The sequence below is a fragment of the Elephantulus edwardii genome, unplaced genomic scaffold, assembly GCF_000299155.1.
Source record: "Elephantulus edwardii isolate Elephantulus edwardi_28Jun2011 unplaced genomic scaffold, EleEdw1.0 scaffold00003, whole genome shotgun sequence".
NCBI classification, from domain to species: domain Eukaryota; kingdom Metazoa; phylum Chordata; class Mammalia; order Macroscelidea; family Macroscelididae; genus Elephantulus; species Elephantulus edwardii.
In genome coordinates this window covers 8,824,699-8,851,022 of record NW_006399753.1, presented here as the reverse complement: position 1 = coordinate 8,851,022, position 26,324 = coordinate 8,824,699, and the positions used below count along the sequence as shown (strand labels likewise).

The 26,324-nt window shown below is 49.7% G+C and overlaps 2 protein-coding genes across 3 annotated transcripts in view; one reads left to right on the top strand and one right to left on the bottom strand.

The window, feature by feature from the left end:
* Window positions 1-2,760, bottom strand: part of SLA (Src-like-adaptor) — a 31,390-nt gene extending 28,630 nt beyond the window's left edge. Inside the window, exon 1 of one of the 2 annotated variants that reach the window (XM_006879273.1) lies at window positions 2,577-2,760. In XM_006879273.1, coding sequence (XP_006879335.1) covers window positions 2,577-2,760 — 184 coding nt within the window. The remainder of the gene's footprint in view (window positions 1-2,576) is intronic. The other variant, XM_006879274.1, reaches the window with a different exon arrangement.
* The window catches only part of TG (thyroglobulin), a 232,967-nt gene that overhangs the window by 154,798 nt on the left and 51,845 nt on the right, over window positions 1-26,324 (top strand). The window lies entirely within an intron of this gene.

Genomic DNA, 26,324 nt, shown 5'->3' with positions numbered 1-26,324 from the left:
CTTCCTCTTCAAGGTGACCCCCTCACCCACACAGTGGAAAAAGAGAGATTTATGTCATGAAGATTTGCATTGAAAAAACAAAGGCAAATGAGCAGGTCCTTGGAGGCCCATGTTTTCATGGGGTTTGCTCAAGCGTGCTACCCCCTCTGACCCTGTCTGAGAGGTGACATTGCCAAATGGCTTAGGTGAGAGGTGCCTCCAGGGAGGACCAGGCCCTACGCGAGGCAGTGTCAGTTTTCCTTGGCTGAGGTAAACAGTAAAGGTGCTGGGCTGGGAGCTCAGAGGCTGCTGATTTCCAGAAGAACAGCCTGGAAATCTACTTTAAAAAAAAAAATTTAAAAAATCAGCTAGTAATTTCTCTAAATGAGTGTGGTCTGACATACGTGGGACCCAAGGATCAGGAGGGCTCTGCAGCTCTTGGTGTGACGGGGTGGACAGCTGTGACTAGTCAGGCTGGGAAGGGCCAAATCTGTCCCCAAGGAGGGGCAGACTGGACCCGGTGCCCTGAGCTCTGTCCAGCAAGGAGAGGCCCTCTATCAGCCAGGGACGCCCATCATACCCCTTCACCTCATCACGTCGTGTTTGGGGGTCCTGGGCTCTGGGGGGACACCCTCTTTGCTTTCTCTCCTTTGGTTCCTGGAAGGCAGCTGCTGGGACAGACAAGGGAAAGCTCCAGTGTTTGCATCTGGAGGGGGGATTTGAGGAGAGGAAGGCCCACGCGCTCATTGGGGCACTGAAAGCTGGTTGTCTTGGGGCGGAAGACACAGAAGCCTCTTTTCATAAGGGTCGCAGTGATAAAGTCAAAGCGATATCATCCACCACTGTCAGGTCAGTACGTACTAGGCAGATAGGAGGGCAAGGGGCCCCGCCCACAGGCAGAGTGTCCTAAGGTGCTCCTGTGACTCACTCTGTGGACCTCACTGACCACCACTGCCCCGTCTCCCAGAGGACCCACACGGCTGTGAGCCCCACTCACCACCACCTAAATAGGAAGCAGGAGAAATCTGGCACAGATAGGAGGTAGGACAGGGTGAGCCAAGCTTGACTTTGGACTCTGCCTACTGATGTCCCCTCCCAGATCTCTGGCCACCAGCAGAAGGACTTGATCATCCTAGACATCTGTCTCCACCTGTCATTTCTCCAGAGGGCAGACTTCTTATCACTGACTAACCTGTAGTGGACCCTTCTCTCAAGCACTTGGCTCCTGGTGGCCTGATCAATGAACATGACCCCAAATCAGACGCACTGCCCTCAATTGATCCTGACCCATGCCCCCCCTCCACCCCTGCCTCCTGTTCCTGGGGCTATAAATCCTTACAGAAGGAGGTGCCTCTTGAGGACCTATTGTGTTCAGTATGACAGCAGAGCAATCAGGTCTTACTTAGGAAAGTACGTAGAAAAGGTTCTTTTGACTTGATTGTGTCCAAAATAGTGTTCTATCTCATGCCCTTTAGATGGGAGGCAGGGAGGGTGTGGTACCACAAGGACAGATTTCCAAATCCAACAGTCCTGGCCTGACTTCTGAATCTACAGAAAGCTACCACCACCACCATCACCACTACCACCACCACCACCAGCACCACTACCACACCACCACCACCAAAATAATTCTATTTCTTCTGTGGGCCTCCGTCCCCCTACTGTAAAGTGAAGTGATGAAGCCATTAATCTCTAAGATCTATCTCAAAATGCCAAAGATTTTACATCTTTCAGAAGCATTGATTTCAGCATAAAGAAAACAAAAATCTTTACAACTGTATACAGCAAGTAACTTCATACTAAACAGAGAAAAATATTGATGCTGTCAAAGATTTCATTCTCCTTAGAACGTCAAACCATCTGCAGAAACAACTGTCAAGAAATCAAAAGGTGTGCTGCCTCGGGGAAATCTATCAGAGGCTTCTCTGCAATGTTAAAAACAAAATGCCATCAAGGTGACCCGACCCAAGCCACGGTATTTTTCAGGAGTTGTCTGATAAGCATGTGATGATGGGACATTGAATAAGAAAGACTAAAGACAAATCGGTGCCTTTAAATCGTGATGCTGGCAAAGCATACTGCGCAGACCGTGGGCTGCAAAAGAGCACACAAGTCTGTTTTGGAAGAAGCAGCGCCCAAGTGTGTTCCTTAGAAGTATGATGGGGAGGGAGACTTTATGTCACCTACTTCGAACATGGTACCAGAGGGGACACATTCCTGGAGAAATGCATCATTCTTGGCAAAGCAGAGAGTGGGCAGAGAAAAGGAAGACCCTCCGCGAGATACACTGACACAACAGCTGCATCTCTGGGCTCAGACACGGTCATAGGAGTGAGGATGGTGCAGGACCCAGCAGAGTTCTGTTGTGCACAGGACTCTGGAATCAACTTTACAACACGTAGGAACAATAACAACAAGAATCCCCAGTTCCCTTGAAGCTGTAATAATGAATAATTTTAAACACAGACAAAATTAGAGAGCTGAGTCCTTTGATCCCTTAGTATCCCTTACCTAGCTTCAGCCAATGCCAGCATCCACCCACGTTCACTCAGTCTATGCTGTGGTCAGTGTTTCTTGGACAAACGAGTGGGACTTACCATCTGCTAAGCAGGGCAGCGGTCTCTCAGGCGGGGCAGGCGTGGACTTCATGCTGTTACCCATTTCTCTCTCTCCTGGCCAGATAGTCGGAGCTGCCGAGAGCCTGGGGCACAGGAGACACACAGGGACAGTCAGCCAAGCCCCCAGCCCTCTGCGTGCAGAATGACCCAGTTTAGAGTGCATCATGCACCATTTTTCAGGCAGTTTGCGTCTTGAAAGGCGGCTGCTGGTATGTGGAGATGAGATTCGAGCGTGTTGGTTACATTTGCACAGCTCGAGCGCTTTTATCAGGGGAATGACAGAGAAAACCACACACGAGGAAGTTACTAACAAATGCTGTTGGTGGCAAAAGTTTCCATTCCTCTGTGTCCTCGCTGAGCACAGAGTGGCAGGGGTGGGTGTGATGTAAAAAGTCAGCCAGGCTCCAGGTGCCCAGAACATTCTCTCTACTAGCCACTAGCTCTGTGCACAAGGAGCTCAGGCTAGCAGACCCTCAGCCTGTGTGGCCCTGCCACCTGAGAGAGTGAGAACAGGCCCTTTCTGGGAGAAGCCTTCTCTTTCAGTTTTTTACTACACGTTTAACTAACAGTTTAAAAGAAAATTTTCATGGCACTGACACCAATTTGCAGTGCACTTTATTTCCATTTTAAAGAATTTTTTTCTTAAATTATGATTTGGCTAAGTGATTGCAGAGCAAGTTGATTTTCTGTCCTACAGTGTGTACCCGTTTTGCTTTCTGGTGTTGGCTGAAATCCACACAGTGGGGCAGCACAAGACTTCTCACTTCCTCCTTGTGTTCCCCATTTCCATCCATCCCTCCTTCCTGCTTCTTCTTGGACTCTGAGCCTCATCCCTGGGCAAATAAACACTTTATAGTCTACTAATGTCCCAGGGTGATACAGTGTTAAGTGCTTGGCTACTAACCCTAAGGTTGGCAGTTTGAATCCTCCCAGAGATGCTTCTGAAGAAGGGTCTGTCTGGCTGTTTAAGAAAAGGCATCAAACACTCAATTCTGTTGAGCTGGAACAGACTCGTAGCTGACCACCCAGCCGGTTTTCAGAGGCAGCAAATCACACAAGGAGGAGATTTTTCTATTTCTTGCAGAGCAACTGGTGGATTCGAACCGCCTGCCTTTGGATTGGCAGAGCAACGACTTGCCCTCCAGGTCACCAGAGCTCCCTGGAAAAAGGCACAGCCACTGAGAATTGCACGGAACACATTCTTCTGTGACACACAGGGCCACCATGAGACGGAGTTGACTCAGTGGTAACTGGTTACTGCTTGACACGCTCTTAAATCCCGTTACTTTTGATCATTATTATAAAGTTGTCACATCACGAGGCTCACTTTACAGTTAAGGAAACTGAGTCGCAGGGAAGGTAGGTAACTTGTCCAAGGTCACATGACAAATTATGCTTGAGCAGGAGTTTGAAGTCCTGATGCTGTGACACCTGGCAGACCCACGCAATAACTTTTGGGAGGCTAAGCTCGGAAACCGGGCCTCCCGGACATGAAGACTGGTTTGGACTTAGAAGCCAATGACCTTGAGCAAACTGTTGTTGACCTTTTCCAGGAAATACTAGGGCAATGGGTGTCATGTCTGCAAGCATTAACCTAGAAAAGGTATGTAAAGCACTTAGGACATGGCCCGGCATCAAATAGATGTTAGTTATTATTGGCAGTGAATTTCCCAGTCAGTCCATAATGACAAATGCTCAAGTTCTGTGGCCTTGAGCTCCCATTTTAGAAAAATGATGGTGGTAAAAGCAAGTGTCTTGAGGAAGCTGCAGTTTCCCGGCTTGTTGGGAACGAGGAGAAGCGGAGCTCGCCACAGAGAGAGTGGTCCTATTCTGTGGGGACAGAGGAAATGTCCAGAGACACTGGAAGCTTGCTCTCCCCCACCCTTTGTCTTTCTCCTAACGACCAAGTTGTCCAAGTTCCGGAAGAAAGCCAGTCCAGCTGCCGCCTGGCCTCCAGCCCTTTCCCCAAGTTCTCCTTGTTCAGTTCAGAAAAGATCTGTGGTCTCAGAGCAAGGACTTCCAGAGGTCGAGGAAGGTCTTTGCCATCTTCTGTCACCCTAACGACCAAGTCGTCCAAGTTCCAGAGTTCTGGAAGAAAGCCATTGACCTAGTACTGATTTTGGAGGATTTGCAGAATCCAGAACCAGAGTGTTATTGGTGGTGGTGGTAGGTGCTGTCGAGTCTGACCCATAGAGATTCTGTGAACAGACCTGAGCCCTGTCCTGTCCTGCACTGTCCTAACAGTTCCTGACGGGTTCACGTCTCAGATGGGAAAACGGAGGCCTGTCCTAGGGAAGGCGTGCCCCCAGGGCCTCGAGCTGACACGGGTAGCCGTAAGGTGTGCTCTCACACTCTCCCCGTGTGTTCCTTGCACTCTTCAGTCTCTACCCAGGAGCCCCCCAACCATGGCCCTGCAGGGAGGGGGCGGAGCTGTAAGCCCTCTGAATCCCACCCCATTCAGAGTGGCCATCAGGATAGGGCAGCGCCTCTGGGCCTGCTCACTGCCTTACTGAGGTGCCCAAGAAGGTGCCAGCTACTGTGAAAGAGGCTTTGGTTTGAGACAAAGATGGTCTGGACGTGAAGGCTGACGCCTCCCCGGTGAGGTGACCGGACAATCTGATCTCCTCGCTCACCCTTTCCTGCAGTGACTGGAGGTGAGAGAGAAGGCAAGAGGTAGGCTTGCAGGTCAGAAAAGTAAGAAAAGAGCAGAGATGCGTTCCTTACCACCCGTTTCAGTTCCTAGGCCTTTCAGGGCACAGGCCCGCGATGGTGAGTGGGGACATCACACAGCAGTGCAACAATGACAGCCACGCTGTCATCTCCACCACCACCACCTTCAACCACACTGAGTGTGGGGTCGACCAGCAACCAACTGCCGTCCAGTTGAAGCCAACTCCTGGGGACCAGTATGTGCCCGAGTGGATCTGTACACTGCTGGGTTTTCAGTGATGATTTCAGAACTAAACAGCCAGGGCTTTGTTCAGAGACACCTCTGGGGGATTTGAACCTTCTACCTTTCGGATAAGAGCCGAGTTCATAAACAGTTTGCTTCGAGTGTGTGGCTAAGTACTTTACACCTCCTCCTTCCCTGACTGCTCGCAACAGCCTCACACTGTTAATAACAGAATCTCCACCACCAGACAGCAGGCCCACAGTTTAATAAGATTAATAAGAGGTAAAGCAGGGATTTAAATCCACGTCGCACAGACTCAAAAACTTGTGCCTTTAACACCGTAAGATGCTGTCTGGCTTTCCTGTCCTCCAGTCCAGTCCAAGAATGTGATAGAAAAGGGGTTTTTAGCAGCTATCCCAGAAAACCTCAGGAACTATAGGTTTGGGGCAGGAAAGCCTTTACTAAAAAGGAGTCTTGGTGGTGTCATGTTACAAGTTGGGCTGGGAGCTGAAAGGTCAGCAGTTCAAATACACCAGCTGCTCCACAGGAGAATAACTTGTTTTCCTGCGTCTGTGTGAGCGCTCCTGGTGGCTCAGTGGTTAAGCTTCTGCCTGCCCACTGCAAGGCTGGTGACTGGACCCCCGGGACCATGTAGGAGTTAAGTTCTCAAGATCACAGCTTTGAGTCCCTGTGGGGAAGTTCTGCTTATCTTACAGATTTTCTATGACTTAGAATCGACACGGTGTCAATGGCAGAGTTTTTTACCAGTGCACATAAGGACTCCTGGTGGCTCAGTAGTTAACCACTTGATTGCTAATGGAGAGATTGGTGGGTTGAACCCACCACCTGCTCCGTGGGAGAAAGGTGGCGGTCTGCTTCTGTAACAAGCACAGCCTTGGCAATCATACAGAGAAGTCCATACGGGTACATGGAGTTCCACTGTGGTACATGCAGTTAAGAGCTCAACTACTAATTGAAAGGTTAGTGGTTCAAATTCACCCAGAGGCACCTCAGAAGACAGGTCTGGGGATCTGTTATCCATAAACCACAACCTTGAACCCCCTTTAGGACATTTTCCAGATTGCCAAAACTCACTCTCTATGGTACTGTTCTAGATTAATGGGTCCATTTCTCTTTTGCACTTTTCTAAGTGTTTACAGCATCTACTGGGAGCATGCACCGCCTTGATAACCTCAAGCAGAACTGGGAACGAGGAAGGGAGACTGGTGGCAGGTGCTCTCAGCGCAAACTCAACTCCAATGCCCAGGCCTTCTGGCTGTGCACGTGGGCGAGTGACTGCACCTCTGAGCTTGGGTTTTCAAAACATTCATTTGGGATCCAAACTTAATCCCTGCAGGGCACCTCTGAGGATTAAATGCCAGGTCCTAGAGAGAGGATAATAATATTATTTGATAATCTCCACACTCTGTTGGATTCCATTTTCCTCACTCTTAATATGTGTTTAGAACCTGTCTCCTAAACTTCCAACCATGACTCGGTCTTACCTTTGAGGGTGTGATAAGTTTTAACAACAGAGTTAGAAATGGTATTGATTACATGTGAAAAGCACCACAGAACAAAAGAAAGGAAAACTAGGAAGCTCTGGTACCCTAGTGGTAAGACACTGTGCTGCACTCCCAAAGGCACATGGCTCAAATCCACCCACTGCTCCATGGGAGAAGGATGGGTAATCTCCCCTGTGAGATTTACTTCCTCTGAAAACCCGCTAGAAGGTCAGCTTAGAGGAAGACCTTTGGTGAGGTGGATTGACATGGTGACAGCAAGAATGGGTGTCAGCGTGACAGAGATGATGAAGATGGCACAGGAGAGGACAGGGTTCAGATCTGCTGTTCATGGGTCTGTGAGTCATCCTTGACTTAACAGCATCCAACAACAACAACAACATCTAAATCAGGGATGTGCTCAGCAAATGGTAGCTAAGAATTTACCAAAGATGGACTCCTTAGAAGGAGCCCTATTGTTGTGGTAGGTTGTGTTAGACTGCTGACTGAAAGGTTGGTGGTTCAAATCTCCAGCTACTCTTTAGGAGAAGTTGGATTCTGTAAAGGTTTAGTTACAGCCTCAGAAATCCTTTGGACTAATTGTTCTCTGACCTACAGGGTCACTGTGAGTTACAGTTAACTCAGTGGTGGTGGAATTGGTTTTATCATTTGGGCTCCTTGGAGGTATCTGGTGATCAGCTGGTTCTGGTTCCTCCTGGAGCCATTCGCTGCCCTGGCCAGGGCCTCAGCACCCTCACATGTGATGGGAAAGAGCTGGGTCAATCATTCATGCCTCTTTGTCCTCAACATTCCTCTGAGGACAGTGGCCTGTTCTCCGGGATTGGTTCAGCACTGAGTGTAGCTGACACTATTTTGGGGCAAACAGGGGCCAACACAGGGGATCCTTGCCATTTTCTCCCTGCCAGGGACCTGGCAGGATTTCCGGGGTACCCACCACATCCTGACCCCTCTCCACAGGTGCGCCTCTCTCATGCAAGGCTGGGGGCTGCTGAGAGCTCCTTGCCCGTGACCCACATTGGTCCGGGCTCCTCTGAGGAGGCCAGGTGCAACCCCAGCTCTGCTCGCCCACCAACCACTGCATCCTCTCTCCCTGCTCCGTGGAAGAAGCTGGGACGCAGCCCGTGTGCCAGGGACTGGACAGGCAGCTCTGAGGGAAGGGCCCACGACCACCTCAGCCTCCTGCTCCCTCCTGACCCCAACTCAGAGCCCTTTACAGTTGGAGGGAAAGAAACTTCTGGCCCACTGTCATTCTGTGTTTTGTTGGTTCCTGTGCTTTATTATAGTAAAAGCAAAAGTTTACGGAGGAGCTTAGCTCCCCATTCGACAAGCTATCCAGACTCTGTTTCATGATATTGGTTGCAATCCTCTCAAAGTGACGTCACTATTCCTACTTCCTCCGCGGGTCCCCGGTTAAGATTCACCCTCCCTACGTGCCCCTGCCTGGCTCTTGAGCTCTGTTTTGGGGCAAATGCTGCCCTTTGTGTCCCCTGTGGTTGGCTGTTCCAAGGAGTGCATTCGTCATGGGTGTTATTGTTCACTCTTAGGCCTGCAGTTGTTTTACTGAAAAGAGATCCTGGGGGTGTTTGAGTTCCTGGCTGAGGGGAAAGGTTCCCCTTGAAGTTCAATGAAATGGATGGAACTAAGTTGCTGGTTTAGAACAGGCTGGGAGCCCAGCACACCTGCCCCATAAGTCTCCTGATTATTGTCGTTAAATGTCATAAAGTCGGCGCTGACTCATTGTGGCCTCACAAACAGCGGATCAAAATCCGTTCCGATCCTGTGTGGCCTCACCACCTCTGCGGAGCGTCAGTCCATTGTTAGGGTCACTGTGTGTCTTCCTCTCATCGGAGGTCTTCTCCTTCTCCTCGGACCCTCCGCCTTTCTAACCATGATGTCCTTTCCCAGGCTTGTGCCCTATTGATCACACGCCCAAAGCACTTGGGACAAAAACCTTGCAGTCTTTGATTCTAAGGAGCATGCTGGCCGTCCTCCATCCAAGACAGATTTGTTGGTTCTCTTGGCAGTCTGTGGTGTAATCAAGACTCTTTGCCAACACCGCAGTTCAAAGGCATCAATTCTTCTTTACTCTTTTGTATTCATTATCCGACTTTCAACTATGTCTGAAACAATTGACAATAGTATGCATTGGGATCCCTATTCCTAGGATATCATACAACAAAATGGGAAAACAACAATTCAATTCCTCTTGTTGCAAAGAAAAAGGCTCAGAAAAGCAAGCAGCTGGCTCAAGGTCACTGTCAGAGTCTGACTCCCTGTCCTGGGCTCTGCCCACCCTAGCGGAGTGATCCCTAGCAGATTCAGAGTCCCCGAGTGAGTCCTGACCAGCCCTGACCATGTGTCCCTGAGCCTGTGGGGTCTCTTCTTCTCTTCCATGTCTGGAGGGGGCCTCACCCTCGCAGGGTGACACCGAGGCTCAGCTGTCCGCTAAGCCAGAGGGGGGGAACCTCTTCCAAATAGTTTATGACGATTTTCAGATGTCATGGAAGGACCAGGTTTGAGGTCATCTGGGACTGGAGTAAACGTCTGTTTTATCCCTTGTGATGTCACTCTAACCTCTTTGTATTGTTTTCACTGTTAAAATGGGCATTGCTGTAACCACCTGGCACAGTTCATGCCACAATGATTACAGAAAGGACGTGTCGAAGACTGTGCTCATGGTAGATTCTCCAGCAGACTCGCTGCTCTGCTACCAGTAAATAGACGACGAATAGTACCCGGTCCATCTCAGAGGTAGACAGTTCGAATCAACTAGAGGCTCCGAGGGAGAAAGATGGACAGTCTCCTTCCCAGCCACTTAGGATCTCGGAAAACCTGCCAGAGGGTCCCTCTCAGTTGGTTCCAGCTCGATGGCAGTGAGTTGAGTTTTGAGTGTGGTCATTTCACAGATGGGCATTTGGAGACTGTGGATGTGACGGGGGGAGGAGGGGGTAAGTAGGGACAGACATCTTCAGAGATACTGGTGGGGCAGTGGAGTCTGGGTTCCCTATCACCTCATGATTCCCATGGACACTAGCTTTGCCAGGAACACACGTGTGATTCATGAGCACTGCTCACAACTCTGAAGGGAGATGGGACCCCATGTGCCAGACGGCATTTGTTCACCATGAGTCACCCTCAAAACAAGGGTGCACCCTGCGGTCCCCTGTGCCTGAGAGGTTGGCTTTTGTCTTTCTTGAAGGATCCAGGGTGAGAGATGGGTCTCTTCATCTCGCTGCAAGGCTTCCCTGGATCTGGGGTGTCATTTTAGCACTCCTTGGGGTGACTAGCATCTGCTTCACCCACATGATGTGAGCATGATGGGCAGCAGTGACCTGCCTGTGTTTCCTGGTGACCAGAGCACAGCAGACACTGCATGGCGGAAGTGAGAAGGGACAGATGAGAGTCTGAGAAGAGGGTACTCCAGGATGTGGGGGGTCCGGGGCTGATAGCTCTGTGGTGTCCATGCTCTGACCAGTGAACATTTCCATTTGCTGATATGAACTCGGGAAGCCCTGATGATGTAATGGTTAGAGTGCCCTACAGCTGACTGGAAGGTTTGTGAGTGGCCCCGTCAGAGGCTGCATGGGACACAGACGAGGCCCCCTGCTCCCCCTGCTGTCCTGGCAGTTCTGACTCGTTCTGATCCTCCTGGGAGTCTCCATGGAGGACACTACCCATATTTCTCCCTTGGAGTGGCGTGTGGATTAGAACTGCTGACCTTGACCTCTTAGTTACCGGATATATCCAGTACTGCAGGCCTGACTCCTTCCTGGAAGCCTTGAGAACCTTCCAGGGCAGTTCTGCTCTGTCCTGCAGAGTCTCTGTAATGTAGAATCGAGTCATGGGTGGTGGGTGTGGATTGGGGGTTATGTGACCTCGAAGAGCCCTGCTGATGCGGTGGTTAAAGTACTCAGCTGTTAACCGAAAGGTCAGTGGTTTTAACTCACCAGCTGCTCCACAGAGGAAAGATGCGTCAGGCTGAGTCTATAATGATTCCTGGAACAAGACCCCTGCCTTAGAGTTGACCCCTGACTCACAGTGGCACACAGGACAGCAAAGGGCTCCCAGGACACACTAGCCAGGCCCTTCTCCTGGGGGCCTTCTGAGCCCAAAGTTCCAAGCTTTTGGTTAACAGTTTAATGCTTAACCACTGTGCCACCAAGGCTCCTTGCTGGCACCCGAGAAGAATGAAGCCATGCCCTCTGTCCTCTGGCACAGGACGTTTCTGACCCTGGGAGCCATATGCGGCTCCATTCAGGCCCCACTGTGTGCCCAGCCCTCTTGCTATCCCTCTGCTCCGAGCCTGGGGGTCCTGGAGATAGGATGTCCACTCTGGGCCACCTGAGCATCCCAATGGGTGAGCTGGATTCTGCAGGATGGAAGAGCAGGTCCGGCTGCCTCCCTGGTGTTCACTTTTCATGCTTCTGCTCTTAGAACCACTGGAGAAACAGGGACCAGTCTACTCCCTTAGAGAATTGTTGTTGCTGCTGTTGTTGTTGTTGTGTTGGTAGGCACTGTCAAGTCAACCACAACTCAGAGCGATCCTCCAGACCCCAGACCCGGTCCTTTGCCCCATCCTGCGCCATCCTCATAACCCCGGACTTGCTCAGACACACTCTTGTGGTCATTGTGTCAATCCATCTCACTGAGGGTCTTCCTCTCTCCGTGACCTTCACCTTTCCCAGCATGGTGTATGTTTTCAATGACAGTGTTTCCCATGAGCATGCCCAAAGGATGTGAGACGAAATTTTACCACCTTTGCCTCTAAGGCGCATTCAGGTTCCCTTTCTGCCAAGACAGACTTGTTTGTTCTTCTGTCAATCACAGTATATTCAACACTCTTCACCACACCACATCCCAATTCCTCCTCAGTCCTCCTCACTCATTGCCCAGCTTCACGTGCGTAGGAAGCAAATGTAAATGTCATGGCTTGGATCGGGTGTACCTTGGGCTTTAACTTGACATTGCTTCTTCTTTTTTAAAAAAAATACTAATTTTAATTAACATTTACAGAGATATTGGGTTTCCATTCATTCATTCATTGTTGCACAATTTTCTCTACCCTCCCCGCAGTTCATTCCTCTTCCCCCACCCCCGCCCTTGAAAGTCTGTTTTAATTGTCCAATTGCCACAGTGCTTGTCAAAGCCAGTTCTGATTAATCTCCTTTGTCGGTGTGTCCTTTGCCATTCCCTATCACTCCTCCCTGAGAGAGACTTCACCCTGATTCATAAGGAAAAGGGGATGGCGTATTCTCTTAGCTACTTCCTGCTGAAAGGGGACGCTGCTTTGAATAGGTCCTTGACAGCAATTTCCCCAGTGCAACAGGTCTCTTGATTTCCTGCCTGCTGCTACCCTGGGCGTTGATTGTGGATCCAAGAAAAATGAAATCATTGACAACTTCAATCTTTTCTCCATCCACCTTGATGTTTTCTCTTGGGCCAGTAGTGGGGACTTTTGTTTCCTTGATGTTGAGATGTAATGCATATTGAAGGCTATAGTCTCTGATCTTCTGCAGTAAGTGCTTCAAGGCTTTTTCATTTTCTGCAAGCCAGGCTGTATCATCTGCATATTACAGGTTATTGTTGAATCTTCCTCCCATGACTAGGAAACTCTGTGGACAGTTCTCCTTCCTGTACTATGAGCCAGAATCAACCCAATGACAACAGGCACCGTGATCTCCTCTACACTGGGGTTTCCGAGACACTGCGAGCGCCCTTCCTTCCTTGGGGGTCAGTTAGCATCTGGCTAAAGAGTGGTGACCAGAGGCAGGATCTCCACGCTCCACACGCTTGGATACCATTCTGTCTGAGGTTTTCACCCGTCCTCAGCAAGAGGAGAAAAGCCAGAGTGGATGTGTTCTGTGAATGGTACCTCTCAGTCCATTGTAAGTAGCTTCTGTTGATCTTCACGATAACTCCATGGTAGACAGCATAGACATTGTGCCTTTTATGTCAATAAGGCAACTGGGGCCTTGGTGTGCATACAACGTGGCGGAGGCCACCCAGTCGGTATGTAGTAGAGCCAGGATGTGAGTCTAGGGAGTCCAGCTTTTCACAGCCCAGCTCTTAGCCGCAGTGCCCTTATAAGAAGGGACTGGTGGAGGTTTACATGGAGCAAATCTATTCTTTTCATGATGGGACGGTCTCCCATGTACCTGCTGTTTAGAGGGACATTCCCAGAGACACCTACAGTAGAAGGGTCAGTAGGTACACTGAAAGATCAGGAGATTGAGAACAAATCAATGAACTTTTAATAACGCAGTGGAGTTGTGTTCAATCCTGTGGTGTCAGAGTAGAGCTTGGCTCCATCAGGTTCTTGGTGGCTGATCCCCAGGCTTTTCTTCCTAGGCACTCTGAGGCGATCTGAACCATCAACCTTCCTGTTAGTAGCAAGCACATTAACTTCTTGTGTCTCCCAGGTGAGAGTAGGATCTTGAAACTCTAAGGTGCTTAGTGTTTGGGTTCAGAAGGTACAAGTTTGAAGCTGACTGTCCTCATGACTTGTGTGGTGTGAGCGTGGAGAAGGTGAGGCATGGCAGGAGATAGTAACCATTGGTCAAATGCTGAGAACTCACCGCCTCCAGGTTTACTGTCAGAATGAAGGAGCCGTCGCTGACTAAACTAGCCCCACTCTGTTCTCTGTCGCTGGCCCTGCTTGTCTCTTCCCCAGCACTTCACTTCACTTCTAACAGTACATATTTTTCCTATGTGTTTCTTGTCCTACTACTCCTGCTCTAAACTGGACACTGTCAGAGGACAGACTCTATGTCTGCTACATTCATCGGTGGAGCCCTAGCAGGTGCCTGGCACATAATAAGTGCTTGGTTAATTCAGCTCCACAGCTGAAGGTATTGTGCACACCACTGACCTCATAAAGGCAGGTGGTAATCTACTTTCATGGCCAGCCTGATCACCTCTAGATGGGTGTCTAGTCCTTACAACAACCCAGAGGACAATTTCATTTTCTCCTGAAATGCTTTATGCCCTACCATGGTGCCATGCTACCTACAGAGGACGCAACTTTGCAAAGCTATTTGACAGTAAGAGTGAGGTATTGAGCCCCCGAGGCCCCAGAGATTGTGTGTACAGCTCGAGTTACCGGAATAAAATAAGCCTCCTCCCTTGGTGGTTCTCAGATGGGAGGAAGTGGTTTGGGCAAAGTGTTCTCATTTCTTTCGGAACTCCTGGGGATAGGGGGGAAGTTAGTCAGGTGGTGTGGCTTCAGGGCACACTGAGTAAATGGACAGCTAGAGGACAGATGGATGGGTGAGTGGGATGGATGGATGGATGGATGGATGGATGGATGGATGGATGATGGATGGATGGATGGATGGATGGATGGATGGATGATGAGTTTGTAGGCAGTGGGGGATGATGGATGGAGAGACAGATGGATAGATAGATGGATAACCGGATGGCTGCGTGGGTGCATAGATAAATGAATGGTTAACTGGTTGGTGGATGGATGGACAGATGGATGAGTGGATGGGGGAATATAAATGCATGGTCATACAGATGAGTGAACAAATGGACTCATTTGTGAGTGGTGAATGGTGGATGGATGAGTGGGTGGGTGAGGGATGGTTGGAGAAATGTACTAACAAATGGTTTGATCTGGCCTGATAGAAATTCTTGTGAGCATTTTAAGCCCCAGACATTCAGAGTCAGAGCAAATAAATTCCTGTCAGATGAAAAATTAAAACCCATCATCATCTATTAATGCAGAAAGCTGTCTGGGGTTTACTGGCATGAATAATTTCTCAGCCTTTACCATCAGCACACTCCCTCTGGAAGTGCATTGCCAGGACTCTCAAGTCTACACACCGGGAGACTTTTCTTTCTTAGGAAAGTGATTTCCGTTTACTGTCATGCAAACACATCCACTTCATCTCATTTCCAGACAGAGGAATTGAAAAAAAAATGGCATTCAGAAAGGCCCAGAAGGAGTGTCCAGCTCATGGGGACAATTTAACCAATGACATTTAATACTTACTGCCTGTTTCTATTTAAGGAGCCGTGGGGCACGGTGGGTAAGAGCTTGTTTGCTAACTGAAAGGTCCAGAGTTTGAACACACGAGCTAGTTGCTCTATGAGAGAAAGGAAGTCTGAGTTGGCAGAACTTTCTGCCTCGGGATCTCTGGGTCTGCCCTCCTGTCCCGGAGGCTCACTGCAAGCCAGAACTTCCTCAGCGGCAGTGGGTTCGGTTTGAGGGTTTTAGTCACCATTTAGGGAGCTCTGGTGACCTACTGATAAGGAGTTACTCTGTGAAATGAAAAGCACTTGGTTCAAATCCACCAGCTGCTCCACAGGAGAAAAGGGACACTCTCCTTCTGTGTGATTTACTGCCTCAGAAAACCCGCTGGAGTTGGTTCCAACTTGATGGTACATAACAACAACAATAGCAAATGAATTGGATCTGCCTCAGTTGTTTAGCGAAGTTATGGTTGAATAGACACCACTTGATATTTAAAACCTAAAGACTGTTGTTTCTCATAACACACATTCCATTTATATGATAACATGTACAAACATTATCTAATGATGCATATCATGATACTGCACATACTTAAACTTCTTAGACACTTGAATGGCTGAAAGCTAGGTGGGGAATTACTAACTGAAATGTTACAAGTTCAGACCCACCCCGATGCACCTCAGAGGTAAGGTCTGTTGATCTGCTTCCAAACATCACAGCCTTGAAACCCTGTGAAGCACTGGGATTCAGTGCACACAGGGCCAACGTGAGTCAGAATCCACCCAGTGACACCCAGGAGTAACAACACACCCGCAGACAGATGGTCATCTCCATTTCATCAACTAGCCCCTGAGAGGCAAAGCCACTTGCCCAGAGTCACACCGCCATCGGAAATTTTACCCCGGTGCGGGCGCTTACAACGTGGTGAGCTTACCCTGCTGCCATCTTGACACCACCTCTCTGCTCCAAATGTTCACTAATATGACTATCATTTTCAGAGCACATCAGTTGCTCTTGGAATCATTCTTCCAATTTGAAAATATCAATTGCAATGGATTTTGCCCCGCTTTCCTTCAGGTTTACCTCCTCAATTTTCAAAGGACTCTAGATCAATTGAATAAATCTGTGGCCCAGCACCCCATAGCAAATAAGGCAATGGACATTTGCAAACTTTAGGGTGCATTTCTCTCCAAATGGGGTATTGCTTCAAGTGCTACCTTTGTCATTTCCTGCACTTGCTCCTGCTGGGCTCTGACCTTCCCACACCCCACCCTTCCCACTTCCCACCTCCGACAGCTGTGTGATCTGGCTGCCTCTCTGAACCTCTCTGAGCCTCATTTCCTCTCTCAGAGCAAGCAGTAACTCTAATTGCACAGGGCTGTTCTGAAGATTGCAGGAGAACAAGCTTTCATAAACTCCTCCAGTGTCGTGCACACCCGTGAGCACACATACTCCCAATTCAGGACAGGCTGATTCCAAGCAGGAGACAGAAGAACCGATGCCTTTGAATTGTTGATGAAAATTACTGACTAAGATGTGTCTGATACAGGCCATGGTCTTTGCAATCACTTGTTATGCATCAGAGAGCTGGACAATGACCAGGGTGGTTAGAAGGAGAATTGATGCCTTTGAGCTGTGGTGCTGGAGAGAAGAGTATTGACTGTAGCATGGACTGCTAAGAAAACAAACAGGTTCATCCTGGAGAGGGTTAAACTGGGTAGCTCTTTGAAGGCAAGGATTTTGGGGTTTTGTCTGACATACTTTGGACATGTTGTAAGGAGGGACAGGTCCTTGGAAAGGGACATTATGCTTGGGAGGGTGGAGGGACTGCGCAAAAGGGAAGACCCTCTATGAGGTGGATTGATTCCGTGACTAGGATAATTGGGATGGGTGTGCCGGAGACAGTGCGATTGGCACAGGACAGAGCAGAGTTTAGGGCTGTTGTACATAGGGTTGCGATGAGTCGCAAATGACTCGACAGCACATAACAACAACAACAACATACCATGGATCTCCAAATGAACAAACAAATCTGTGTGGGAACACAGAGAGTGAGACTTGATCTCAACGTACTTTGCAAATATTATCAGTCATTATGCTCGGCAAAGCGGAAGGTCAGCCAAGAAGAGGAGGATACTCGGTGAGGTGACCAGACGCCGTGGCTGCTGCGATGAGCTCAAAACTAGCAATGGTTCTGAGGATGGCGCCGGGCAGCAGAGCCTTGTTTGGCTGAACACAGGGACACTCTGAGCAGGAACGGGTTCACTGATAACCTAACAGCATCACATAGATACCTAGAGACTGCCCAGTGAGCCAGCACAGTGCCCAGGTCCATCTGGGGAGAAACTCAAAATCCCTTTTAACAGTTTCTGTTTGGGGGATTTATATGCCTTGCATGCTGGCCTTTTCTTTAACCTCATCCCTTTCAGTACCTTCTTTGATAATTAGCTATTTTCACTCCAGTTCTCTGGCTTTATCCCAAAGAAGACCCTCACGTCCCCTGCCATCCTCCAGCGAGCCTTCCCTCCGGGGACTCAGTCCCCCTGGGCCCCTGTGACTGGGTGTGGGCTGACTCCTTTTCTTGACCCTCTATGTATGTTTGCTTGGAACAACCCGCTTGGGTCCCCATGCAATTCCACATTTAATCTGCGCAGTCTCCATGTGATCTTGGGGCTCCCGACTCCTATTTTGAAAGGATACTGGTGATGCAATGGTTAAAGCACTGACTATTAACCTAGAGGCCAGAGGCCGGCACTTCCAGAGCTTGACCTGGTCTGTGGGAGAAAGAGGTGACGGGAGCCCTGCAATGGTTACAGCCTGGGAAGCCCCGTGAACGGACCCATTCTACCCTATCCTGTAGTGTCTCTCAGAGTTGCAATCAACTTGCTTGGATGGGTTTGATTCCCCCTTGGGGAGTTCTTTGTGACTTGCTCATATCCAAGGAATGAGGGAGTCAGGAAATAGTTGCTGTTGTTGTTTTGGGGAGCTGCTGAGTTAATGACAACTCCCAGGCACCCTGGGAGCCCTGCCCTGCCCTGTACCCACCTCACAATCTCTGTAACAAACAGTAAGCAGAGTTCCTTGTAGCACAGATGCTGAGTTCCAGGCCTTTCTGCTGAAATACATTCTCCACTGCACAACTTTTCTAAGCCCGTAGCCCTCTCTCTGTAGAATTATGCATCAGACAAGTTCTGAGCAGCTGTCATATGCGGGTCTCTGCCAGGTCCCAGGCATTACTCTTTGCTCACCAAACTCTCATCTGCCCCAGAAAGTCCACCCTGCCAGCCATGTGTCTGATGCCCTGAGGTCCCTCTCCACCCAGCCGCTGCCACCTGTCCCAGGATACCTTCAAGAGCTGGGCATGGTCTGTCCGGGAGGCTGTAGTGTCCCCGAGCCGTCACTGCCACCCCATCAGCTGCTGCTGCTCAGGTAGAATGAGCCGAGGCGGCCCCGAGAGCCTGGGGAAACCCGTCCTCCAGGAGCGCTGCAGTAGCCACACTTCCTCTGCTAGAAATGAGGAAGGCGGGCCGGCTCGCTGAGCGCAGGTTCCTGTTTCAGTGGCCACTGGGAGCGGGCATCTCTCTGCAAGGATGGGGAAGAGAGAGACCCTTGTTAAGTTTTCACAGAGCACTTGGGGATTCTAAATGTTGGGCCCCCACTGGGGTTTCAGAGGCATGGAGTTTTTCACCCCCTTAATCCCATAGTCGTGAGGCTGTTCCCGAGGCGTGTGGAAGCCCACTGAGAGCAGAGAAGCCGGGCTCAGGACACAGTGTCTGCTCTCCCACCAACTCTCATGTGGTGGTGGGTCAGGGCTGGGCTGCTGGCTGTAAGATAGGAAGTTTGAATCTATCAGCTGCTCCCTGGGAGAAAGGGGGCCAGCCTCCTCCCATACATTTGCAATCTTGGAAACTTGATTAAGGGGCTCGGTAAAGGAATCCATCTGATGTCAGTGGATTAGTTTTGGTGGGAGTGAGACTCAGGCAGAGCCGCTTGCCCAGGTTGGCTTGGCCCCGTGGGCACTGAAGGCACTCCATGGAACCCGCATCTCAGGGGAGGCAAATGCCTCTGCTGCTGCCACTCTCACGGTGTGGTGTCAGAAGCATATGAAACAGTCTGCATCCTAGAAAGTGCTAGGTCAAAGGCGATCAAGGTTAACCTGATGATTTAGGATGACCTATGACTCTTGGCTAGAGCCTTGGTCTTAGAAAAAAAACAATACTACAGTGGATTTGAATGTTGCTGTTACGTGTTGTCAAGTCAAGTGCAACTCATAGTGACCATATAAATAACATATCTGAACCCAGTCCTATCCTGGGCCATTCTCATCATCTCTGATATACTGTCTGTAGCTGCACTGGGTCAATCCATCTCGTTGAAGTCTTCCTTTCTTTCACCAATCCTCCACCTTTTCCAAGCATGATATCCTTCTCCAAGGAATAGCCTCTCCAAACAACATGTCCAAAGTATGTGATGGCACTTCACCATCCTCACCTCCACGGAGCACTCCAGCTGCACCGTCTCCAAGACATGTCTCTGTTCTTTTGGCAGTCCACGGAATAGTCAGGACTTTTCTCCATCACCACAATTCAAAATGAGATCCTGTGAAGCTGGTTCTGACGGATAACGACCTTATTTACCACAGAATGTGACACTGACTGGTCCGCCTGTTTGAGTCCATTGCTACAGTTACTGAGTCAATGCATCCCATGAAGAGTTTTCATTTGAATACCTACTGCATATGAGAAGAGATGATCTTGGGTAGCATTATGATATTGTGGTTCTGTGGGAGAATGTTCTAGCTCTTTCGAGATCTCTTTAGAGGTCAAGTGTTATGATGTCTACATGTTTCAAATGATTCACTAAGTGGAAAAATTAGAGAGAGACATAGGACGACAAAGGATAAGAGATTTGAGAGCAGCTGTGGCACAATGACCACACTAGAAGTTGGCTGTATGGATAGTCGCTGGACAGGTCCTTCAACTTTTGGGGTAGGATTGACAATTTTCAGAAGCATAAGAAGAAATCTTCCCATTCATAGTGTGTGAGTCTTAAGAAAGGGACTCAAGCTCCTGGGGTCTACGATGTGCTGATGGAGAGAACCCAAGTGGGCAGAAGCTGTCTCCAGGGTGGCAGGAGAGCTGCCTCTGTGATTTGGGGGCCAGATAACAGCCTGGGGGCCATCAGAATCCCCCCATTTGACAGGGTCTCAGAAGGTCCAGTAAATGCCCAGTCTCCCCAGCTGGGCCCCAAGCAGAGCCAGCAGCAACATCTAGGGCTGGTGGCACCTCGTACCCAGCCCAAAGAAGCTGGCACAGTCACCCACACAGTCATTTGGAAACCTGTAGTTTGTGGTGATCAATGAAAAACATCAGGGCTGCTTCTAAAATTAGCAGAGGCCCGTACGCAATAGATGCTGCTGGAGACAACTGTGAAAACAGCCCTCACTGCAGGGCGGGCTGGGAAGGAAGAGGAAATATTACCCAAGACTGGAGGCCGTGTGCCTGTTTGGGGAAGAGAAGACGGGGAGAAATATGCAGAAGTGAATGGGCCTGTGTCCATGCCGAGTGGAAGAGCTCTTGGACACAGTCAGAGGTGGGAGATTTGCAGCCACTTAACTGTCAAACAGTGGCGGAGAACCTGCCGAGTTAGGCTCGGAATTCCGTCTCTCGTGCAACCATTTGTCCAAGAAAAAACTATTGAGCAAAGACATCCATACACCTACACCCACTGCTGGCAGGCGACTTACAGGGACCCTGTTGGGGTAAAGAACTTCCCCCCAGGATTACCAGGAGTGTGATCTTTACTCGGTAGTCTTTCTCCCAAGGAGCGAGTGGCAAGCTTGAACTGCGGATCTTTTCACTGGCAGCAAATGTTTTAACTACTATGCCGCCAGAGATCTTGGAGATTAGCAGGCATGGTAACAGACTGGAGAAAAGCCTGTCTTTATGGTGCTTGAGGGGAACAGGGTAAGGGAGCATCTGACGAGGACTCAAATAGAGCCGTGAAGATTATGGCTACCATCCTGCCGTCCACCTCTGTCATGTTGGCCCCAGTTCTTGGACCTGCTGTAAAGACCAGCAAATACGTCAGCGTCACCAAGGGGACAGGCTGGGTGCTACTTTCCACAGGGCTCAGCATGATGGTGGAGGCGCGATGATGGTGTCAGAGGTGTTGTTTGGGCCAAGCCCTGTGTGAGAAGAAGCCGACCATGGGCAACCAGAGAGTGTATGAGAGGCTTCAGGAAGCTGCCCGCCCCACCTGACAAAAGGCTGGGCAGGGACACATGGTGAGGTTCTCAGGAAATCCCACCTCTGACAGCAGAGGAGGCCCAGGAGACAGGCTTGTCCTGTTTCCACTAAAGGACGAAGTCCAAGGCTGGAGACATGGTGAGCTTGGAGAGAGCTGGGAGGCCCAGATGCTGGGGCCACAGCCCCTGCGGGGCCCACATCGAGGAGAGAACTGGGTGATGGGAAGCTGCAGCTGACTGCTCCAACCCTGAGTGCGTCATGACATTCCTCCACCTCGTGAAGGTGGCTGAGCGGAACCAAGAGAGCAGGTGGAGATGTTTCCAAGGCCATCCAGGCGCTGGACGAGGCTGAGAGGGCCAAGCACGAGTGGTGTGGGGTCTGAGGCCAGCTTACGGGCCAGGAACACAGCGACAGTCAGCCTTGCTCTGCCTGTGTGATTTGAGAAGCTTGAGCCTCCCTTTTTCAGTTATACCATGGGTCCTCAGCCTCACGTAACTGGCATTTTGGGCAGGGTGACGTGGCATGAGAGCAAGCAGATCCCTCTTGGAAGACGTGCATTCAAAGTGCTCCTTCTAAATAAAGATGATGAGACTTTGCCTCACCTACTTTGGGGATGTTTACGGAGGACAGAAAGTTCTGGAGCAGGACATCATGTTTGGAAAAGTGCAGGGTCAGGGAAAAGAAGACCCTGAAGGGTGGACACAGTGACTTCAGCAATGGGCTTGCGCACAGCAGAGGTTGTGAGGATGGTGAGGGATCAGGCAGGGTCCTTCTGTGACACAGAGGGGCCACTGTGAGTCAGAGCCGACTTGACATCTTGGCATCTAACAGCAACCCCCATTCTCAGGGGAGGGGAGATTGCCCGCGCATGTGGGATGGCTGGTAGCATCTCTGGCCTTTAAGCACCACATGCCAATAGCACCCGCACTCAGGTGTGAATACTGAGAATGTTTTCAGACATTGCCATATTTTAGGGGGTGGAAAATTGCCCCAAACAGAGGGCCACCAAGTACCATCCCCCCGACAGAGGTCCTGAGCCCGTTAAGCACTGTGCCTGTGAACACACTCTCTTCAGGAATGCAGAGAGCCCTGGGGGGCAGGGTTCCCAGGCTCCACAGAAGAGCAGGTCCCTGGCCGTGGGGTGCTGTACTGGGCCAGGCTCTCATGAGCTGACTGGTCTGCCTGCCCCTCCACCCCACCACAGGTGATCAAGAGAGAAGCAGGTGTCCTGTCTGGTCATGAGGCCAAGAGGAGCCTGGGGTAGAGACAGTCTGCAGTGTTGAGCTGCATCTGGAAGGAGGGGACAAAGGTGGGGAAGGGAATAGGGAGAAGGTGGCCCAGGTTAGGCTGGGCTGGAGGGCGGGAGCAGAGGGTTTGGACCAGAGGTCTCAAAAGGGATCAGCTTTTCATTTGTTACCATTTCCTATTGTTCCCATGAGGCTCTGCGTCATCCTCTGTCAAATACTTTCAGTGCTTTATCTCCCCAGTTCACTCTCTCCACTCATACATCTATTTATCCAGCCAGCCAGCCATCTATGCAGTAAGCAACCCATATAGCCAGCTATCATCCATCTGTCCATCTGTTCATCCTCCCATCCATCTATGCATCTGCTTATCCCCCATCCACGTGTTCATCCATACATTCATATATACATCCATCTACCTACCTATCAGTCTATTCGTTATACATATCTACATACACCCATGCGTCCATTCATCCATACACCAAATCCATCCATTCTTGAACTCATTTACCTATCCATCTATCCACCCACCCATCTATCCGTCCATACTTCTATCTATCTATCTATCTATCTATCTATCTATCTATCTATCTATCTATCTATTCATCCATCCATCATCTATTTCTATCATCTATCATCTATCTATCTATTCATCCATCCATCATCTATTTCTATCATCTATCTATCTATCATCTATCTACCTATCTATCTACCTATCTATCTATCTATCTATCATCTTTTGTCCATCCATTCATCTATTCATCCACAAATCCATCTATCCACCCATCCTTCCTTTCTTTTATTCATCTATCCATTCATCCATTCAGAAGACATTCATCAGCTGGGCCTCATTATGTCACAGGCACAAGGTAAATCCCCACCCTCAAGGAGCTCACAGTCAGGTATTCATTATCTCTGTTTCCTAAAGTCCAGCACAAACAGTCCTGATTACAAATTTTAACAGAAATGCATTGGGGATTTCTTATAAACTGCATTAGGACACTGATGGGGACAGAATACAGATTTAGCCTGACTGGTGCTTCACCACTGCTCTCAAGGAGTTTATGATCTAGTGAGAGATGGTCCCCTGCATCCAAACCACAAAGGAAACAAGGAAAGACTCAGGGTGAGAGAAAGCCAGGAGACTCAAGGGTGCTAGACACCAGGTCTCCCTGGGGAAGCAGCAGTGGGCTGGGACCAGGCCAGGTTGGATTCCATCACACAAGGTTAGTTAGTGTTAGAGGTCTTGGATGTTCTGAGTCTATAAAACAGATGAAGATCCAGACATTTGGCAGTTGGTACCTCTACCGTGGAGTGTAAACATCTTGGGTGAATCCAGGCTGGGATGGCCTGGTGGTGCCTCTGTGTCAGGAATCCATCATGCAGAGTGGCCAGAGGCACCCGGGCCTGTCTGTGCTGAAGTATCTGGTCTGAAGAACATTTTGCCAACTAGTTTAGAACCTAAACTCAGGACCACACACGTGTTCCCACCACCCCAACCATGAGTGGAGGGTTGCACAACTCGTTATGAGGATGTAGCCAAGACCATGGCAGGCAGGAAATGCTTCATTATGTAAATAGCTTCCTTGACACATTTCACCGGAAGCTACTTGTCACATTTCCCCAGCTGGAGGCCGTCAGGCGAGTAAGAAGCCTCCTTCTCCAGCTTCACATCTCAGAAGGCCTCCGAGGGGAGGAGGTCAAGAGTCCCTAAGTGGACTCGGTCACTGAGGCAGATGCACCATGGGTCAGAGTTACGCTCGGCCTGCAGGAGCGGAGTGCTAGAGTGTTAGGAAGGGCTGGTCCTTGGAAAAAGACATGAGGAAGGGCTAGTCGTTGGAAAAAGACACTGCTTGGAAAGCTGGGGGGATGACGAAGAAGCGGAAGACCCTCAATGAGATGGACTCAGTCACACAGTGGCTACAATTGGCTCGAGGATGTCAGCGATGATGAGGATGGCACAAGGTGGGGCAGGGCTCCGGTCCGTTCTTCACAGGATCATTATGGGCCACACCTAACAGCACCTACAACGGCAACAGTAGTTGTGCTGAAGTTTCTCAGGACATCATGCGTGAACTAGGAGAGGGTCAGTGAAACAGAGGAAGATCCTCAGTGGACAGACTGACACAGTGACTGCATGAGTGGACTCAGAGAGCACTGAGTGACACAAAGGTGTGGAATCGGCTGGGTTCACGCATAAGGTCACCACGTGTCAGAGCAGGCAGGGGTACACGCATGGGGCCACCATGTGTCAGAGCCGACTCTGCTAATAAGAGTTTCACTCAGAAGTGTTTGTCCTCATTCAACACAAACACTGGAAAGATTAGTAGAAGAAAAGGGGCAGCCTTAGGAGGTAGTAAGCGCCATGTCAACGTGGAGAATCACGTGCAAGCCACTCTCCCCAGCCGGGAAACCATTTACATATGAAGCTTTGTTTTGGGGGCTGTAAATCGATTAGGGTTCTAGTATCAAATGAGTTAGAGTTGAAAGAGCCCACAGCAACTAGAAAGCTTGTGAGTAAAGTTTACATTCCCTCTGTGATTGGTAAGTCCTGATTCATTCATTGATGTATCTTGCGCTTGACTCCTGAGCCCCGCTATGTGCCAGGCACTGGGTCCTGAACCAGACGAACAAGGTCCCAGTCCCCATGCAATTTTTCTTAGAGGAGAGAGACAGCCAGTCACCAAGCCAGTGAGGGGAGTGGAGCTTTCAGATGGTGCATGAATGCTGTGGAGAGAACAAGAGTAAGTAAGAAGCTGTGGTGGCCTCGTGTGTTGATAACAAGCTGCTAACCAAGAAGGAGGCAGTTCAAGTCCACCAGAGGCTCCATGGGAGAAAGATGGCCAGGCTCCTCCAGTAAGGACTCGCAGCCTTGCAAGCCCAATCGGAAGGGTTGCTGGGAGTTGATATCAACGTGACGGCTTGGCTTTGGTTTGTTGTTGCTGTTGCTGTTCCTTAACAGAGAGGAAGGCGCTCTGGTGGTGCAGTGGGTGAATCTCTTGACAGTTAGGACCTACCAGCCCCTTTGCAGGAGAAAGAAGACACAACTCGCTTCCGTCACTATTTATCCCTTGGGAATCTTCTTGCTGTTGCGTACAATGGAGCTGGAACCAAGCCATAGACCACCCCACCCAGGTGGATTCTCAGAAGCAGTAATCCCTCGGGAGGAGATTGCCCATCCTTCTCCCGCGGAGCAGCTGGTGGATTCTAATGGTGCACCTTCGGGATTGCAGCACAGCTTCTTGCCACTAGGCCACCAGCGCTCCCTTGAGAAGCCTGTGGGGCCCTTCCTGTCTGCCATGTAGGGTTTCTACGAGTCAGAATCAACATGATGGCAGAGGGTTTGGTAATGACATGGGAAAGGAGAGAGAGGTGGGGGAAGAGACTTCCACACAGGAGAGCAGATGTTGAAAGGAGCCCGCAGTGATGCCCGGGTGTAGAGCAGCAAGAGGAAAGCTCAAGTAAAGGACGCAGCAAAGGTGTGAGTGTGGCAGCCCAGCCGTGTTCATGGAACAGAAAGAGGAGCGCCCCCTATGGCCACCTGGTCAGTTCTGCGTCTCAGCGACCTTGAGGACAGAGTAGACTAGAACTTCCCATAGTGATTTTAAAAAACAAAACAAAACAAAATCCAACCATACAAATGAAAACCAAAACCAACAATGATGGGGCAAAGTAATTTTTTTTTCTTCCTTCTCATCTCTGTTAACACAAGATTGACTCTCTGAATAGAAATCTTTCCTCAGTTTTCTTTGTTCGTGGTCTTTTGTGATTGACTGATGCCTCTCAGCATAGTTTGTTCTAGCTTCATGTATGCTGTGCGGCATTTTACAAATTCTTGATCATT